Source organism: Rhincodon typus, chromosome 32 (assembly GCF_021869965.1).
Source record: "Rhincodon typus isolate 14 chromosome 32, sRhiTyp1.1, whole genome shotgun sequence".
NCBI classification, from domain to species: Eukaryota; Metazoa; Chordata; class Chondrichthyes; order Orectolobiformes; family Rhincodontidae; genus Rhincodon; species Rhincodon typus.
In genome coordinates this window covers 22,677,053-22,691,527 of record NC_063363.1, presented here as the reverse complement: position 1 = coordinate 22,691,527, position 14,475 = coordinate 22,677,053, and the positions used below count along the sequence as shown (strand labels likewise).

The 14,475-nt window shown below is 39.7% G+C and overlaps 1 protein-coding gene across 1 annotated transcript in view; it reads left to right on the top strand.

The window, feature by feature from the left end:
* The first annotated feature begins 2,901 nt into the window (after nt 1–2,901).
* LOC109931428 (beta-galactosidase-1-like protein 2) overlaps nt 2,902–14,475 on the top strand; it is a 68,766-nt gene continuing 57,192 nt past the window's right edge. Inside the window, exon 1 of the mRNA XM_020530720.2 lies at nt 2,902–3,112. Within this exon, the coding sequence (XP_020386309.2) occupies nt 2,988–3,112 (125 nt within the window). The 5' untranslated portion in view covers nt 2,902–2,987. The remainder of the gene's footprint in view (nt 3,113–14,475) is intronic.

Below are 14,475 nucleotides of genomic sequence, written 5' to 3'. Positions count from 1 at the left end.
CCACTACAATATTTCATAATTTCATGGCTGATCTGATTGTAACCATTTCCAGCTCCTTCTACTCCTGATAATCTTTCACCACCTTGCTTACCAAGAATCTATTCACTCCTCATGAAAAACATTCAAAAACATTCTTTCTCATAAGACAGTGGAAGCAGAAAGTTCCAAAAAAATCACTAACCATCTGTAAGAGGAAAAGGTCAATTCACCATAGTTTTAAGTGGGTTACCCCTTATTCTTAAGCAGTGGCCTCCAGTTTTAGATTCTCCAACAAGAGGAAACAGCTACCCTGTCAAAAGCCATCTGGATTTTATATGTTTCAAGTTCCCTCTTACTTGTTTAAATGTCAGCAGATACAAGCCTAGCTTGTCCAACATTGCTACATAAGATAACCTGTGCATTCTAGGTATGTGTATTTACATCCTTCCTTAAATAAGGTGACCAATAATAGAGTACTCCAGACAAGGTTTCACCAATACCCTGCATAACTGAAGCACAACCTCCTTACTTTTGTGTGGTGACATAAAACTATAGCTTTCCTGACTAATTGCTGTGCCTGCATTCTAGCCATTTTAGATTGATGCAGCATAGCATCCTGATTCCTATGTATCTCTGCATTTTCTCAGCATTTAGATAAAATGTTTCTTCTTTATTCTTCCTGTCAATGTGGACAATTTCACATTTTTCCACATTATCCTTCATTCGCTAGATCTTTGCCAACTCAATTCATCTAGGTGTTTTTGTAGTCACATCTTCTTCACAACCTACTCTCTTACCCATGTTTGTGTCATCAGCAAATTTGGCAATAATACCTTTGGTCCCTCCATTCAAATTAGTCATATGAATTGTCAACAATGGAGATCCTGGCATTGATCCCTGTGGCCCATCACTCATTGCATCATGCCAACCTGAAGAAGGCCCATTTATGCTTAATCAGTTTCCTGTTTGCCAGCTAATATGTCAACCCCACATCATTAGTTTTTATTTTCCACAATAACCTTTGATGTGGTGTAGAAATTTGAGTACAGTATATCCACCAGTTCCCATTCAACTAATGTACTTACTACTTACCTTATCAACGAAACAATATTTTTTCATGTCCTCCATAAAATGCAGAGCTCCACCAAAACTATGAACCTGTTGCCAAACCTTAAACTTGTGAACATGTGCAAAATTCGGTGTGATTTGCAATTATGCTTTTGTATATTTGTCTCTTCAAAGAGCAGTTCTACATAGATGCTCACTGATAGTTCCCTCCAGACACAGCATATGAGGTCAGATAGAAACATTGCACTCTCCACATCATGAGAGACCAGTCAAAATGTTGGCAGAGCTGAGAACCTCATAGGTCCACCACACTACCTTCTGTCCCCACATTTTATCCTCATTTGTTCCTTCTTGTGGCACCATACCTCCTTTGTCCACTGCATTCTCACTCTTTCACGTGTCCTCCTTACACAGACATCATCTGCGCTCACAGTCATAGAAAGTCACAAAGTGACATACAGCACGGAAAAGGCCCTTTGGTCCATCATGTCCGCGCTGACCTGTTTACACTAAACTTATTTTCCAGCACATGGCCCATATCCTTGAATGCAATCACATTTCAAGTACTCATCCACTTACTTTTTGAAGGTTGTGAGGTTTCAACCTCTACTGCTCTTCCAAGCAGTTTATTCCAGATTCCCACCACCATCTGGGTGCAAACCGTTTTCCTCAAATGCCTCCTAAACGTCCTGCCTTTCACCTTAAAATTATTTCCCCTCATTTTTGAACCTTGAACTAAGGGGAATAGCTACTTCCTATCCACTCTGTCCATACCCCTCATAATCTTATGCATCTCAATCAGTACCACCCTCAACCTTCTCTACTCCAAAGAAAACAACTCAAGCTTGTCCAACCTCTCTTCATAGCTAAAATGCTCCAACCCAGGAAAGGCCCTGGTGAATTTCCTCTGCACACCCTCCCAGTGCAATCACATCCTTCCTATCGTGCAGAGACCAGAACTTCACAGAGTAATCCAGTTCTGAAGAAGGGTCACTGGGACTTGAAACATTAACTCTGCTTTCTTTCCACAGATGCTGCCAGACCTGCTGAGTTTTTCCAGCAATTTCTGTTTTTGTTTCCATGGTAAGCTCCCTACTCTTATAATCTATGCTATGTCTGAAGATGGCAAATGTCCTTAATGTCTTCCTAAGCACCGTATTAACCTTCCCTCCTCCAACAATTTTACCCTTACCTACCCTCTGAGATGGATGAGCAATCCAGGGGGGGATTAGGTATGAATAATAAATTGGAAAGGATGAAATAACTCCCTCTTTTTTCCTTCACACTCCCACTCTGCTCATTTGCTAACATTCTCCTATAACCCCACCCCTCCACTCATTTCTCTCTGGGTCTCATTTTAACCTATGTCCACAACTCCCCCAACTATGAAATATTTTCCAAGTCCCATGCTCCCTGATTATAATTGACGTGGCCGGTATCCAATCAGATAATGCTATCCCCAGCCTCCACCAATGAAGAGGGCGCCTCCGGTGAGGGGACGGACCAGACACCTAAGGACCAATGGTATAGGCGCATGGTGTGAGGTTAACCAATGGAGATGGCGGAAACGAACCGCCAATGGGCTAGGCGCGAGGGATTAGCTAATCAGAGACGAATAAGGCGAACAGCTAGCCAATGGGAGTGGAGAGAATGAAGAGACCGTGGGCATAGAAAGCCAATCAAGGAGGAGTTTGGGGGGCGTGTGGCCAATGAGAGGGGAAGTTGTGGAGATCAATCAGAAAGGGACACGGGAAGCACGCAGCCAATGGGAGAGAAGGAAACCATTAACCAATGGGAGTGGAAGGATGGACAACCAATCAGGCGTGGTGGGATGACGTGAGCGGCCAGTAGGAAGTGGCGCTAGTGCGCATGCGGGAGGTTGTGGAAGCGGTGTTGGGACGGTCAGTGTCACCGCTGGAGCAGCGCCACTGCGGGCTGTAATGTTGAAGCTACTCGCACAGAAAGGATCGAGGTCCATGCAGATCATTGCAGTGCGAAGAGAGCATGTGAGGAGGATTGGCCTCTTGCTCTTGATTATAGTGGCTGTGGTTCTGTATAGACTCAGGTATGGGAGGTTGTACTACTGTCGTACACATCTCCGCTCTAACCCCCGCCGATGGTGCATTCGCCCATCTGTTCACCTGCACCCCTCCTTCACCATTCACCCCTTTTTATTCCAGTTTTTATTTTGCTCTGTGCTTAACAAGTTTGCAGAAGCAATGATTATTGTGCGTTACTAAAGGAACGTCCACACGCCGCAAGTTATTTCTTTACTTTGTTACTCCGTTAATTTCACACAATTTGTTACTGTTAATTAAGCAGGTAAATGAGGCTATCAGTTTCACGTATGATAAAGTGATCGGTTATATTCTTTTTATGTAGGATCTTTGAGGAATATAAGTAGGTCAGGACAACTTCTGTGATTTTCTCCAAGTAATGACTCACATCCACTGCCTCTTGACAACATTGCACTGCACTGAAGATTTAGAAGCAGTCATGTAGGCTAAGTCTTGAGAACATGATCTTCTGAATTGGAGATGAATGCTACAGGATAACGTCAATGATGGATATAGTTGTTTTTTTTTCTACTGTTCAGACACATCATAACATCTGTTTTGTATCTATATTTTCCCTCTCCAGCTACTAGCGCTCTCTTTGTCTTATTTTGTACACTGTCTGTGTTCCACTCACTCCTCCTCACACTCTGTCAACAGAATGTGAATCACAATTTTTCAGCCTCCTTCAGTTCCAAAGAAGTAGATAATGTTAAGTCTGTTTCTCTCTCCACGGTTGCTGAGTTTCTCCAGCTCTTTCTGTTTTTATTTCATGCCTCCAGTGGCCAGAGTACTTTGCATTTATTTTAGTTATGTTTGTAGAGATTAGTGTTTCCCTTAGCAAATATATTTAATAGAATGCATTACTTGGTCCACTCAATAGTGCAGTTTAGTCATGTCTACATAGCTAGTCCAAAATATTGGAGTGATTGATAAATATTTGATGTTGACCTCCTATCCATCTTCAAATACAGGAAGGAGCACAGAAATATACACAATAGGGATAGGAGGAGACAATTTTGCCTTTGACATTGCTCTGCCATTCGATTAGACCATGGCTGATCTAAATGTTGACCTAACTCCATTTTCCTGCCTATTCCCATACTCTTGAACTCCCTTGTTAGTAAGAATCAATCTGTCTCTGCCTTAAAGATGTTCAATGATCCTATTCCATGACATAGTCTGAAGAAGAGAGTTCCTCATACTTACCGTCCTCTGAAAGAAAAGATTGCTCCTTATCCCCATCTTAAATGGGAGACTGCCTATTTATAAACTGTGTTCCTCCGTATCAGTCTGTTTCACGGTTGGAAATGACCTTGCAGCATTTACACTGTTAAGTTCCCTCAGGATTTATGTTTCAATAAGATCACGCTGTATTCTTCTAAATTTCATGGAATCAGGCCTGGAATTTACCCAAAAGGTAATGTTGTGATCCGAGGGATCAACTGAGTAAACCTTTTCTGAACTTCTTCCAACAGATCTACATTCATCCTTTAAATAAGGAGACCAAAACTGCGTATCATTCTCAAGATATAGTTTCACCAATGTCCTGTAGATCAGGAACAAACCAGGCATACTTTTGTGTTCCATTCCTCTTGCAGCAAATCCCAACATTTAATTTAACTCTTTAATCACCTGCTGCACCTAGTTACTAAATTTTGTTTAAATCTATTTTATTTTATTTAAATAATATGCTGCTTTTTAGTTCTTCTTGACCAAGTTCATATTCCTCACATTATATTCTTCATCTACACGGACTTTAGCAAAGCCTTTGACGAGGTTCCGTGCAGTATACTAATTAGTAAAATTAGATAACATGGGATTCAGAGAGAGGTTGCCAATTGGGTGCAAAATTGGCTTGTCGGTAGGAAGCAGAAGTTGGTGGTGGTGGGTTGTGTTTTTTTGGACTGGAAGCCTGTGACCAGTGGTGTTCCAAAGTGATCGGTGCTGGGTCTGCTTTTGTTTTTTGTTTATATGAACTATTTTGATGAGAATTTATGGTTAGTAAGTTTGCAGATGACACCAAAATTAGTAGTGTCGTCGACAGTGAAGAATGTTATCTGAGATTACAGAGTGGTCTTGATCAATTGGGCCAATGGGCTGAGGAGTGGCAAATGGAGTTAGTTTGGATAAATGAGGTATTGCATTTTGGTAAGACAAACAAGGGCAGGACTTACACACTTGAATGTAAGGCCCTGGGTAGTGTTGTCGAACACAGAGACCTAGGGGTTCAGTTAGATGGGGTTCAGGTAAGTAGTTCTTTGAAAGTTGCCTTACTGGTAGACAGCGTGGTTAAGAAGGTGTTTAACATGCTTGGCTTCGCTACTCAAACCATTGAGTATAGCAGTTAGGACATCATGTTGAGGTTGTACAGGACGTTGGTGAGGCCACTGTTGGAGTACTGTGTATGATTCTATTCGCCCTGCTACAGGAAGAATACTATTAAATTGGAGAGGGTTCAATAAAAGATTTATCAGGATGTTGCTGGAACTGGAGGATTTGAATTATAAGGATAGACTGGATAGGCTTTTTTTATTGGCGCGTAGGAGGTTGAGGGATGACCTAATAGAGGATTATAAAGTCATGAGGAGCATAGATAAGGTGAATAGCAAAGGTCTTTATCCCTAGACTCGGGGAGGTCAAAACTAGGGGGCATATTTTTAAGGTGAGGAGAAAGATTTAAAAGGGACCTGAAGGGCAACTTTTTCACGTGGTGGTTCATATGTGGAATGGATTGCCAGAGGAGGTGGTAGATGTAGGTACAGTTACAACATTTAAAAGGCATTTGGATACATATATGAATAGGAAAGGTTTAGAGGGATATTGGCCAGATACAGGAAAGTGAAATAGTTTAGTTTGGGAAACTTGGTCGGTATGGATGAATTGGACCGAAGGGTCTGTTTCCATGCTGTATGGCTCTATCTGCTAAATTTTTGTCCACTTGCTTAACCTGTCTATATCTGTTTGCAGCCCCTTTTGTCCACTTATCAGCTTACTTTCCTGTCTTGTGTTGTCAACAAATTTAGCCACCAGACATTTGGTTAATTCATCCAAGTCATTGATATTAAGTGTAAGTAGTTGAGACAGTGTCATCTGCCCAGAGGAACACAGCTGTGATTGTAGGAACCGTTACTGTTATCTGAACAGCAAGTAGAAATGATGTTCTAATAAGTTAACAAATGTGCAAATATAGAAAGTTAATGATTTCATAAACTTGTTGCTCAACTTAAGAATTGAGAATATATGCACTGTGAGTCACTGCTTCAATATAAAGAAAATCAGACCAAATCTGGTGTGTAATTAAAGACAAAAATTTGGAAATACTAAGTCAGTTACATTTTTGGTGAGAACAGACGATTGATGTTTTGGCCTTGTACCATTTTTTTTTTTCCAAAATTGAGAGCTAGGAACTTGTACATCTGTGAAAGTGGAAAGGAAAGAAAAGCACAGGGGGCAAATATCAATGAAATGGATGACAAAGCGTATCTCCATTAATAATGGTAGCAAGCATTCAAGGTTGCTTTTCTTTTATTCGTTCACGGGATTTGGGTATTGCTGACCAAGCCAGCATTTATTATCCATTATTACCAATTGCCCAGAGTGCAGTTCACTGTCAAACATGTCATTGTGTCTGGAGTCACATATAGGCCAGACCAGGTAAGAATGGCAGTTTCCATCCCAATGAGCCAATTCCTCCCAATCAACAATAGTTTCATGGTCATCGAATATTTATTGAATTCAAATTCCTGCCATGGCAGGCTGTGAACCCAGGTTCCAGAACATTACCAGGGTCTCTGGATTAATAGTCCAGCAATAATGCCACTTGACCATCACCTCCCTGTAATGATGATGATTGTATTGTTTTGGTGGCAACATTTAAACTAAAAGTAGTTAAAATAGTGAAGTTGATGCCTGAGCTGTCAGAAGGACCAGCCAAAAGTTTAAAAGTATTATCTTGGGCCTTTTAGTGCATAGGAACATCAGAACAGGAGTTGGCTGTTCAGCCCATTGAGCCTGCTCCACTATTCTGTGTTATTGTGGCTGATCATCTATTTAAGTACCTTTTCTCCATGCTAGCACTATATTCCTTTATGTCCTTGGTACTTAGAAATCTGTCAACCATTGTTTTAAACATACTCCTAGCTTCCACGGTGAAAAAGCAAATGACTCAGTGGAGATTGTATGAAAGAAAGGTACTTTAAGATACCTTGGGAGTTAGGGAACGTAATTCTGGAATAAAATGAAATATATTTATACATTTATACATAATGCATTTATATTGTGTCTTGCATAACCACTGGACCCAACATACTTTGAAGCTGATATGCTTGGGAAGTGTAGTGACTTGGAAAGTGCTGTTTTTGTGTAATATTGATCGATCAATAAATATGAAACAGGAGACTGGAGTTAACACAGGAGTCCTTTGAGATAATGCTATGGGATCATCATCTTTGAATGGAAAGATAGATAAGACATTGGTTTGACTTAAAGTTAAGAGGACTGACAACTGAGCCACAACTAAATAATAGCTTTAGCACATGCTGATGCACATATTCAAGAGTTTACAAGGCAAGTTCAGGGCAAACATCAGGCTAGTTAGTTGGTTAGTTAAACAGCTGGTTTATACAAGTTATGAAACTGGAAAAGATTTGCTAGAGGAGTGGGTAGAAACTGACGTGTATTTTTAATGCTCCACTGGGGGATGTTCAGCCTGGTATCAGGATGCTATCAACAAAGAATTTATGAAGCAAAATTGTTTTTCACTTGATTATAATTTTGTAATTTCTTTATCTCTTTCTGGATGTCTCTAATTTTGATTGGAAAGGGAGTATGTATTATTGGTGCTAATTTAAATTTCCCTCTTTGTATTCTAAGCTGTAAATTTATTGTGTTGGAGGTCATTGTGTCTCATTCTAAGAATATAATCCCTTTAGTCTTGTCCTTACAATTTCCTGCAATCGGGAAACTATGGGAACGTCAAATTGCTGTCAAAATCACCAATTCCGAAATTCCCATCTTCTCTTGTTTACAAACATGATTGTGTCCTGCATTATGGACCTTGGCCCTTTCTTACTCCTCTCCCTCACAGTCCAGCTGCAAGTATTCTGTCCACGTTGCAAACATAGCCTGTTTGATCAAGCCTGCAGCCTGATAAAATAAATGAATCTGCAACATTATGAAACACTGTACAATCTATTGAAAAGTTAAATTGCACCCGAAGGCAAGGAATTGTAACTTGTAATGTTGTTGCTCTGATGTTAGGGCATGACAGTCTTATTCTAATATTATTTCCTCTACCCCCATCTCCAGTAATCAACTGATTATTTGTGTTCATACCTGTCCTAACTTTTCATCTGTATCTAACTATGTAGATATAGCAGGTTCTTTTTGGTAAGAGATAATCAATGCAGTATTGGTGCATTTGAAATCACTAGCATAGTCTGTTACATCTGATTTGTAGATGCTTTCTTCTGTTTCCAGATTAGAAAGTCAGCTGAGGCTTGAGTATTGGCAAAATTACAAAGTACTTGATTGCTTGTACTGATATATCTTTTTATGGTTCAGTGTTAAAATTTGTTTGATAATGCTCCTTGGTAGTGTAGTAAATTCCTTAACCATTTTGATTCAGGAGAAACAATTATTCTAACTCGTATAAATCTTTGGAAAAGCCACACTCAGCATATTATTTACCTTTGGTACTTTATGTCCTTTTATGCTCTAATTTTGATGTAGTGGGGAGGATTTTGTTGAAAGCTACAAGAATTGAAGAGAAATTCATTGGGCTGACGATTGTCACATTAGAACAACTAGCGTCGGGATGGGACATGAGTCAACATTTTAAGATGACCATTTGACACTTGTTTACTTGAACTGTATTATTAAACTACATGTCAAGATTGCATGGTAGGATAGTATCTGTTAAAGCCTTTGAGAAAGACTGAACGCCTAGTAATTAGGCATGGTGTTACCAATTTTTGGTATTAAATATATGTAGAGTTAGTCGAACAGTTCAGTGAACACCATGATTTCTTAAGCAGATTTGCAGCTTTAGGGTATTTCGATGGAAACCAGCCAGTTCAGATTGAATAGTGAACAAAATTGGGGCATGCATAGACAACCAACTTAATTGTTTGTTTATAACAGGGATCAGAAAAAATTTCCAGTGAATGATCAATTGTCTGTTGCCTGTGAAAGTATGTAGTGTATGAAAGGTGTGTCTGTAGTGGGCCTATATTGTTACATCATTCCTCTCACCACCTGTGTTCCTGTAAATTCTTGCAGTCTTTTTTTGAAGTCCTGCAATTTTAAAAATGTTTGTTCAGGTCTAATTTTCTATCCACTGAAGTTTTAAGATACCAAAGATAGTGTGCGGGTAATTTTCTGAGAAGCCATTGCTGCTGCTATTGTTTTAGTATAGAGTTAATCAGGCACATTACCAACAAATTTAGCACACAGCCATTGAAACTGTCTGTAATTTTGAGTGCTTAAGTGGAAAATGACCCTTAACATATGAATGATGATTGAGCACCTGTGGTCACTGTTTTAGATGTTTGCCAGCCATTGACATTTATGCTGTTTATCAATTCCTTGAAGTACAAAAACTTGCTTTAAACTCTGGAATTGTTCCCATGACAATAGCCTAATCTTCTGGGGTTCCGTGTCTGGATAAAAATGAGCCTTCTTGATCCTCTAAATAGGATTGAAATGTCTCTTTCTGCTGTTACTTTTATTGTAGGACAAGGGTTGGCAGTGTTTTCCTTTAAAAACCTGAAGAGCCGCTTTAAAAATCATTACCTCAAATCCAAACCATTGGGTGCTATAAGAAGGTAAACCAAATGCTTGGCAAATTACCAAGTGTACCTGGCAGAATGTATAGTTTGCATCTGTAAATAAAATACACTTATTGAACCATATTAATTTGATGGAAAGACAGCACCTTTCCATTGGGTTAACAAAAACTTACTTTGGACCATGTGGAAAAAATATGCTACCTCTGCTGTAGGAGAAACAGTTGCTGCAGTTGTAAAAGCTGTTTCTCAAACCAAACATTTTTGTCGAACTAAAGGAACTATGTAAAATTGTGGTGCAGCTATCCTACTCGAGCAGGTTTATTTTGAGTAAAATAATGTTTGTTTTTGTTAAAATAATCATTTGAAACTGTAAAGTGCAGCCTATTATATTTACAATAAGCGTGCATCTCTTACCTGAGTATTTTTCAGGCTTTGTACTGTAAAAGGCTGGGAGCCACAAGAACAATATCAGAAGTATTTACAGCTCTGGAGCCCCAGATTGTCCACTCCGTATCCCTTAGAAGTACAGATAGTTGCAGTTGCTGTCTTACCGTCCAGTTTGAATAGGTGATTCTCCAGACAGCTGCCTTTTGCAGTGAGTGTTGTAATGTTGCAACAGTACAGGACATTAGTTCAGTCACTTTTGGAACACTGCATTCAATTCTGGTCTCCCCGCTGTAGGAAAGATGCGGTTAAACTTGAAAGGGTGCAGAAAAAATTCACAAGGATGTTGCCAGGGTTGGAGGGTTTGAGCCATAGGGAGAGTCTGAATAGACTGGAGCTACTTTTCATGGAGGCTGAGGGGTGACCTTATGGAGGTTTATAAAATCACAAGGGTCATGGATAGGGTGAATTGCCAAAGTTTTTTCTCCAGGGTAGGGAAATCCAAGACCAGAGGGCATAATATGCCCCTAGTTTTGGAGTCCCCCACCGTAGGGGAAAGACCCCTTGCTAATCACCTTATCTATGCTCCTCATGATTTTATAAATCTCTATAAGATCATCCCTCAACCTCCTATGCTCCTGTGAAAAAAGTCCCATCTAACACATTTTTATAACTTAAACCCTCCATTCCTGGTAAATCCCTCTCCAATTTAGTAATATCCTTCCCATAACAGAGGAACCAGAATTGCACAAAGTACTTCAGAAGAAGCCTCACTAACATCCTGTACAACCTCCAACATGACATCCCAACTCCTACACTGAATGGTCTAGCAATGAAAGCAAGTGTGCTAAATGTCTTCCTAACCACTCTGTCTACCTGTGGTACACATTTCAAAAAATTATGTACATGAACCCTTCGATCTGTCTGTTCTACAACATAACCCAAAGCCCTACCAATAATTGTGTAAGTCCTGCCCTTGTTTGTTTTATCAAAACACAATACCTTGAATTTATCCAAATTAAACTCCATCTGCCACTCCTCGGCCCATTGATCCAATTGATCACGATCTCTAAGATTACTAAGATAACCTGCTTCACTGTCCACTATACCACCGACTTTGATATCATCCTCAAACATAGTAACCATGCCTCCTATGTTCTCATCCAAATTGTTAATATAAATGTTAAATACAAGTGGACCCAGTACCAATCCCTGTGGAACCCTGCTGATCACAGGCCTCCAGCCTGAAAAACAGCTTTCACCTCTACCCTTTGATTCCCAATGTCAAGCCAATTTTGTATCCAGGTGGCAAGCTCACCCTGAATCCAATGTGATCTAAATAAAACCAAAAGAACTGTGGATGCTGTAATATCAGGAACAAAAACAAAGTTGCTCAGAAAGCTCAGCAGGTCCGGCAGCATCTGTGAAGGAAAAACAGAGTTAACGTTTAGGGTCCTGACCATGTGATCTAACTTAGCTAAACTCCACTAGTCACCAGCTGCCATCTTGCCCCAGTGCCTGATGCTCAGTTTAAAAAATGCAGCAAGTTGTTCCCAATGTCAAGATGGGCCCCAGGTGACTTTTTGTGTGGTTTGACCAGATTTCTCAGCATAGTTAGTGAAGACATTTGAAGACCCCTGTTAATTTAACTGGTGAGAACAGATTTGAGTTAGGTTCACCCAGCTCTTTGTTTTCATATTGTGTGAGGTAAGGCGTGTGCTTCAAACCTGAGAGAAGGGGAACAAGAAACATGCTAGTTTCTGGAAGATTGTTAGGGTATGTGAAGCCACATATTACTGAACTGTTTTTGAATTTAAGCAATGTTTTACTCAGTTCAATGCAGTATCCCAGGTGGCAAACACACAGTCCATGTGCGATCCAAAGAACACTAATAAAGCCTTTTTATGATGGTCGGGCTTATTTCATGTGGAAAGACCTTTATTTCAACTTTTTCTGATACTAATGAATTTGATCCTTACCACAGTACCACATCTTTACTGATGTCTTTGGCTAAACAGCAGTTTTAGAAAGCAATCTGAATCTCAAAGTCCATACCCTTGCCTGGGTTTCTGCAGCCCTGGTTTAAAAATTAATCGCAAATACAATATATTGGTCAAGAAAACACATTCATCACGTTCTGCCACTGTCTCTGAAACTGGAAAATAAAGCATTGCCAGACTGTATGGGGTCGGAATTGTTTAGTTATTTAATTGGGTGAACTAGTACAGAATTAAACAAATAATAATGTGGTATAAAATCGCAGAAAACTTCTTAAAATATAGAACTAAACACAGTCCACAAAAAAGAAGAATAGATCTTTTTCGCAGGAATTGTGAAAAATGCAAGTTTCTCTTCTTAGGCTTGATTTAAAGATTGGAGAAGGATTGTGCTAGCTGATAAAGTCTGTGAACTTTCGAGACACCTTTGTCAATAGCTGATGATCTAAGGAAAATTATACATGGATATTTATCAAGTACAGGATATCCTGATTCAATTAACTTAAACTTAACTTATCTGATTTCTGCTGAACTAGCTGTACGTCCATTTTAGAATGCTTCTTATTTCTGAAATGTAAAGTGAAAAGATTGCTCCATATTGGCATTAACTAATTAAATAAACCCATTGGGAAATTGTCCCTATTTCTTACAGATGCTAAGACCGAGATGACTTGTATTCAAGATACCACGACATCACAATATTTGATGAGAAACCCGGTCACTAAATACTTAGTGCTGCCCAAATTTGTTTGTGTCTACCTTTGCATTTTTAGTTTAAATGCAAGAATAAATTATAACTTATTGCTAAGCTGTTTGAACCAAAAATTGAAATTCAGTTTACTGTCTCCTATTACACATTGATTGTGCTCCCTTGTTTGACATGAAAATTGAATAGATGTCAAGCTAAACCTATAATTTTTGACTAAGGTTATATCTGAATTCAGTGTACTTCAGGAAATTGAGCACAAAACAAAAACTCAAGGCTCCTCCATTTGTGTTAAAAGAGGTTTTGATATTTAAAAACTGTAAAATCTGGGTTTTCTGAATATGCTGAAGGCCCGTCGGACGTAGCACGGAAGGTAGTTTGAGACATGTCTGAGGTCTGGGTCACTGACCTCATTTCTGTGGTCAGGCATTTTATAATTTAGCATATGGCGTCTGAAGCCAGAGACTTCCCTCCTGAGGTCTGCAAGATTATGAATTGCTACAACATTTAAAGGCCTACAGCAACTTGGAAGTGGCCATAATGATGATTTGCTGGAGCCAACTGAAGTACAGAAGAAAGAATTTGACTTGTGTTCAGGAGGAAGATAGAAGCTACATTCAAATTAAAGGTAAATAGCAGAAATATTTTACAGATTTAGGAACTAAAAGATCAATAGGAAATTTAAAAAGAATAAGAGCTAAGTAAAGAAAATAGATATACTGGGCCAGGCAATGTGTTATAACTGCATGATGTGGGACTGGTAGAGCCCATTTTGGTTTATAGTGGCCACATCTGTAGCAAGTGTTCATTGCTTGAGGAACTTCCACTCAGCATTGATGCTTCAATGGGGGGACAGTTACCTGGAGGCTGAGTTTCAGGAGGCAGTTGCACTCCTTAGATTAATTACCTTGAATCTGGTCAGTGGTCAGGGACGGGAGTATGTGACTATGTGTGAGGCAAGTGGAGGGATCCAGCAGATGCGCTGCAGGAGTCTCAGCCCTTGAACTTGTCAAACAGGTTTGAGATTTTTGCTCCCAGTGTGGATGAGAGCCGGTGTTCGTACGGAGTGTTAACAAACTGACCGTAGCACCGTGGTACAGGGAAACATTTAAGAGTGGGGGATAAAGGAGAAATGTAGTTATAATCAAGGATTATAAAGTTGGGGAATGAACACTGTTTTCTGTGGCCGGTATCGAGAATCCCAAAGGCCGTTGCCTGCATGGTGCCTGGGTCCAGGATATCTCGTCTCTCTAAGGGTTGTTAATTGTAGCTTATGCCATGTTACTATTGGGCAAGGTGAGGAGGCATGTGCAAGAAGTACCTAAGCCATTACAGGGATTGAATCCATGGTATTGGTGCTATTCTGAAGTACAATCTAGCTAACTGAGCTCACCACCTTCGCTGACTTCCCTGACAGTGTTAAGAGTACTTTAAATTGCTTCCCATTAACCTTGATCGGATTAGCCTTGATGCTTTTGGTTTTCATGTCAATCATC